Source organism: Acomys minous (assembly GCF_964271855.1).
Source record: "Acomys minous genome assembly, chromosome: 7".
In the NCBI taxonomy this organism is placed as follows: Eukaryota; Metazoa; Chordata; class Mammalia; order Rodentia; family Muridae; genus Acomys; species Acomys minous.
In genome coordinates, this window is record NC_140488.1 from 67381491 (window position 1) to 67387822 (window position 6332).

At 37.3% G+C, this 6332-nt stretch overlaps 1 protein-coding gene across 1 annotated transcript; it reads left to right on the top strand.

Moving 5' to 3' along the window:
• Positions 1 to 350: 350 nt before the first annotated feature.
• On the top strand, positions 351 to 973 carry LOC311601200 (large ribosomal subunit protein uL1-like; the record flags this gene model as incomplete). The annotated part of the gene is given in 3 exon segments (XM_084788603.1): positions 351 to 650; positions 652 to 678; positions 680 to 973. Coding segments are annotated over 3 exon segments (621 nt in total).
• Between the last annotated feature and the right edge of the window lie 5359 nt (positions 974 to 6332).

Consider the following 6332-nt stretch of genomic DNA (forward strand, 5'->3'; position numbering starts at 1 on the left):
CGCCTACCAAAGTTAAATCAAGATCATGGAAAGTACTGAAACAGTCCTGTAACCCTTAAGAAAATTCTCCCAACCAAAATAAGCCCAGACCCAGATCACTGTAACACAAATTTCTACCACACTTTCAAAGAATATCTAGTCCCAATACTCCTCAAATTATTCCAGCAAATAGAAACAGAGAGAATACTGCCAAACACAGTCTATGAGGCCACAGTCACTCTGACACCTAACATACACAAAGACTCAAAAAATAAAGCATTTCAGATTAATTTTACTCATGAGCATTGATGCAAAGATATGCAATAAAATACTTGCAAACCACTCTTCTGATTCTCATGGCTGGAGCAGCCATGAGCAGCAAAGTCTCTCTTGACAACCTGTGCAGGGCGGTATGGGAAGTCCTTCATGGGACCCAGCACAAGAGCCATAAGTCTCTCGATATGGTGAAGTTGCAGATCAACCTGAAGAGCTATGACCCTGAAAAGGGAAAATGCTTCTTGGGCACTGTCAAGCGTAAATCCACTCTTCACTGCAAGATCTCAGTATACATCATGGGGGACCAGCAGCACTGTGATGAGGCCAAGGCTGTGGATATCCCCCAGGTGGACATTGAGGTGTTGAAGAAACTTAGTAAGAACAAGAATTTGATTTAAAAAAATAGCTAAGAGGTATGATGCTTTTTTTTGCCTCAGAGTCTCTGATCAAGCAGATCCCACATATCCTGGGCCCAGGCCTAAACAAGGTTGGCAAGTTTCCTTCCCTGCTGGCATATAATAAAAACATGGTAAACATGGTGGCCAAGGTTGATGAGGTGAAATCCACAATCATGTTCCAGATGAAGAAAGAGCTTTGTCTGAATGTTGCTCTTGGCCATGTGAAGATGACTGATGATGAGCTGCTCTACAAAATCCACCTGATTTCTTTATGTCCTTGCTCAAAAAGAACTGTCAAATGTCCAGGCTTTGCACATTAAGAGCACCATGCATCTGTATTAGGACACCCCAATAAACCTTAGTGATACCACCTCAATAAAAATACTTGAAAACCAAATCCAAGAACACATCAAATTCACCATCCACCATGAGCATGTAGGCTTCATCCCAGGGATGCAGGGATGGTTCAACATATGAAATCAATCAATGTAATCCAGCATATAAACAAACTGAAAGAAAAAAAAATCACATGATCATCTCATTAGATGCAGAAAAAGTTTTCAACAAAATCCAGCATTTGTTCATGATAAAATGTCTTGCAGAGATGAGGGATAGCAAACCCATACCTAAGCATATTAAAAGCTATATACAACAAACCAGTAGTGAACATCAAATTAATTGGAGAGAAACTCAAAGCAATCGCACTAAAATCAGAGACTAGACAAGGCTACCCACTCTCTCCATATCTTTTCAATATAGGACTTAAAGTTCTAGCTAGCACAATAAGACAATTAAAGGAGATTGATGGGATACAAATTGGAAAGGAAGAAGTCAAAGTATTGCTATTCGCAGATGATATGACAGCATAAAAGAAGTGAGCCTGAAAATTGCACCAGGGAACTCCTACAGCTGGAAAACACCTTCAGCAAAGTGGATGGATACGAGATTAATTTTCTTAAAAAATCAGTATCCTTCCCATACACAAATGATAAACTGGCTTAGAAAGAAATTAAGGAAATCGCACCCTTCACAATAATCACAAATAATATAAATTATCTTGGTGTAACTCTAACCAAGTGAGTCAAAGTCATGTATAAGAAGAACTTCAAGTCTCTGAAGAAATTGAAAGATATATCAAAAGATGGAAATATAGCCTATGCTCACAGATTCATAGTATTAATGTAGTAAAAATGGCCATCTACAGACAGGATGCTACAGACTCAAAGCTATCCCCATGAAAATACCAATGCAATTATTTACAAACCTTGAAAGAACAATTCTCATCTTCACATCGAAAAGCAAAAACCAGGACTAGCTAAAACTATTGTGCACATACACACAAAAAAAGAACCTTTGGAGGTATCCCCATCCCTGACTTCAAGCTCTACTACAAAGCATTTGTAATAAAAACTGCATAGCACTGGTATAGAAATAGACTGATGGATGAATGGAATCAAATCAAAGACCCAGAAATAAACCCCCACATCTATGGAAACTTGATTATTGACAAAGGCACCAAACCATACAATGAAAAAAAGACAGTAGCTTTAACAAATGGTCTTGGTGTAACTGATGTCTATATATAGAAAACTCAAGTCCAAGATCAAAGATCTCAACATAGCACCAGATACACTAAATAAATCAGACAAGTAAATGGTGAAGACCTTTGAACTCATTGGTGCAGAGACAACTTCCTGAACAGAACACCAACAGTTCAGGCCCTAATATCAATAATTAATAATTGGGACCACTTGAAACTGAAAATCTGCTGTAAGACAAAGGACACTGTCAATAGAATGAAACAGCAATCTACAGATTTGGGAAAGATCTTCAGCAATCCTACATCTGGCAAAAGCTTTATATCTAATATGTATAAAGTTGTCAAAAATTAACGTGAACAAACAAAATAACCCAACTGAAACATGGAGCATAAAACTAAACAGAAAATCCTGAACAGAGCTATACCACTCCTGGGCATATACCTGAAATATGCTCCACCACACAACAAGTTGCTCAACTATGTTCATAGCAGCTTTATTCATAATTGCCAGAATCTGAAAACAATCTAGATGTCCTTCAACTGATGAATGGATAAAGAAACTGTGGTACATTTACACAATGTAATACTACTTGGCTATTAAAAACAAAGAAATCATGATATTTGAAGGCAAATTGAACTTGAAAAGATGATTTTGAGTGAGGTAACCCAGTTCCAAATAGAAGGACATCATATTTGCTCACTTATAAGTGTATTTTACGTATATAGTAAAGGATTAACATACTACAATGCACAGGCCAAAACAAGGTAAGTAATGAGGAGGATCCGAGGGAGGATGCTTAATTCTCACTCAGAAAGGGAAATGAAGTAAGCAGAAATGGTTGAAGAGAGGGAACAAGATAGGAGATATGAAGGTGGAGATTAGTCCTTGGTAGAACAGGGGTGGGAAGACAGAAGGCCTATATGGAAAAGATTAACTGTGGGCAGGGCCTTCTCTGTAACAACCTGGAGACCTAAGTCAGCATAGGTTCATGGGAGGAGGATATGAAGGGAACACTGAGGGGAACTCTAGCCAAGACTCCTATAAGCAGGGGTCATAGACACTGAAGAGGACTTGCCCCAACTAGATAAGACTCCTAGTAGAGGGAGAATACTAGCCCACCACAAAATTCACCCTGCTTACAAGATGTGCAGGGATAAAGACAGTAGATAAAGAAAAAACTGAGGGGATGTCCAACCTAAGACCCACCACATGGGAGGGAGCCTACCTACTCCCTGATACTATTAAAGATACTCTGCCATGCTTGCAGATAGGGGCCTAGCAGAGTTGTTCTCTGAGAGGCTCCACCCAGCAGTGCTTCAAAACAGATGCTGAGACTCATAGCTAAAAATTGGACAATACAGAAGGAGTCCAGTGGAAAAGCTGGGGGAAGGACAAAAGGACCTAGAGGTTTCAGGAGATTGCTGAGCCTGAAGCACCAATAAAGATCCATGCCTGGACTAGACCTCGGCCCACAACACAGATGTAGCTGATGGGCAGCTCAGACTTCATGTGTGTCTTCCAATAATGGGACCAGGGGCTATCTGTGACATGGACTCTGTTGCCAGCTTTTTGATCACTTCTCTCTGGCAGTACTGCTGTGCTAAGCCACAGGGGAGAGAAGAGGATGTTCTTAGTCCTGATATATCTTGATGAGTTGGGGTGGAAGGGATTGGGAGCTCCCCTTTGCTGAGGAACAGGAGATGGGGTAAGAGGGAGCAGGGGACTGGGGGGAGAGGAAGACTGGGGATACAACCAGGAACTAGAGGTAAATAAACAAATGTAAAAAATGGTTTACCTGAACAACAGCAAAAAATAATCAATGGACAGCACAAAAATAAATGAAAGTAAGAGTGGGATCTGTTGAGAAGAAAAGTTTCAAAAGAATTGAGTGGTAGATGAGAAAAGGGAATGGTAGTTAAAATAATAATAAAAATGTTATGTATTAAGGTATGAAACTGCCAAACAATGAAACACTGAAGAACATTTCTAACCCCAACTGAAAAAAATAGCACCATGAAAATACAGTAAATATTGCTTTGGAAAATGGCATTACATAAATGCTAATATTGTATTTGGGTGAAGAAGAGACAACTATCAACAAAGGACATCTTTAACTTCATTTTAAACATTGTATCAGATCTATTATTAAACATCAAATATGTTCCTGCTCTATATGTGGACTAAACCATGACCTTGCAACTTATATGCAGTATTTTGTGGTCCCAACTCATCACATTCTACTCCTACCATGAAAATTACATGTATCATTGGCAATGTGTTTTGGGTCTTGCCAGATCATATGCTTTAATAGAGTGCTTATGTGTTTCTCTGGATCAAATATTTACATTTTCATGAAATAATTTTGAAGAGAATTCCCTAAAGAGATTATTCTAATAATAAGAAATTTACATTTGAGAGCTTGTCTACCCCATGAATCCTACCATCTGTCTATTTGCCTACTTTATCTAAGCTGTTGTTGACCCTCATAAGTCTTCACTGACTGAGATTGAAGTGTCTTCCTACTGGGTTAATAACAGAAGTCAAATAAAGCACAATTTGATTTTGGCACCTATTTAGAAACATGATGTTAAAAATAAACAGATCATCCGCTGGAAACAAACAAGCAAACAAAGGTTGCTTTTTAAAACAAAAGCTTAGCTCTTACTTCACCAGTAAATGTCTTGCTAAGTCTGAAAAGTGATTATCTGAACTCAGACCAGTTACTCCAAATGATCACACTTTTTTCTTTAAACAAATCAAATACTCACACCCAGTATAACAACATTTAAGCCGTTTATAATTTACTTGCTTGTCTAAAGTGCTCTGATATATCTTGCCATTTACTGCAGCTGAGACAGGTTTCTCAGACAGCTTTCTCAATCCTTCCAAAACAAGTCACCACATCAAAATAACTTTGAAATCTAATGTGATTTCCACCCTAGGAAATGTGTATATTGCTGAGCTCTTAATGAGTCAAGACAAAGGTCTTCCTTAGAATTGACACCCAGGACAATTTGTTAATGGAGCCTAACTCCTGCCAAGTTCTCCTGTTAAGCTATTCATGTGTATAACAAATGTAAATTCTGAGAGGATAAAAAGTAGATAAGTGCTAGATTTTTTAAAAAGTTTTTTAAAAGCTTCTACATTCTCTGAGAACTCCAGTATTGGGCTTCCATCTCAAGAACCACTAGTGCCCTCTCCTGGCCAAAAGAGAGACAAACTTTATGCTATCCAGCTACAGGGGACCACTCAAATGAGATAATGTCAAACAGTTTAGAACATCTCCTAAAAAGTAGCATCCTCAGAAACAATGTTAAGAAAAATAGAAAAGACTTCATGATTTCTACTGATTCTACGCAAGTAACGATATTTCAGTGTCTAAATGCAATAGTTTTTCTATTATTTCATAAGTAAATTCCAGTATGGCAAAGCTGTCCAAGAATAAGATATAGTAAAATGATGTGTACACAAAAGTTTTCATATAAACTCTTGTGCCTATGGGGAAATAGTTCCTGAATATGGATAAATTAAAATGTGGAAATCTGGTTAAAAATAGTTTTCTCATAACAGTTTTCATTCTTTCAACAAGCAATCACATTTCTTGTGTGAATGTGTACAATGCTTTGTTGAAATCTAGAAGCATATACAATACAAGAAAAGTGTATATCTGTAGTATATCAACACAAGCACACAAAAGAACACACATATACACACACAGTAAAATCATTATCATCCTTCCCAAAATTATTGTTTTTTAAAAACTGCATACATATCCTCTAGCCATTTAGAAAATCCTTCTAGAAACTATAAGAGCCACAAACACATTTTATTACTTTCTATAAATATCTCATTTGCTTAATTTTATTGGCATGTATTCATTGCACATAGTGGTGTATTTCCTAAAGACTTTATCATGAAAGTATACCATGTACTTTGACTATATTTACTTCGCATATTATGTTCTTTCTCAGCACTTCTGCCTCCCTCAAATCTCCTTTGTTTCTCATACATAGTTTAAGATATGCAAATAAAAATCTTTCAACACTTGCCCCTCTGAGTCTATCTTATTTCTTATAATATGATTATATCAAGTCAAATTTGTTTCCCTGCAAGTAACAAAGTTTTATTCTTTTTGAGA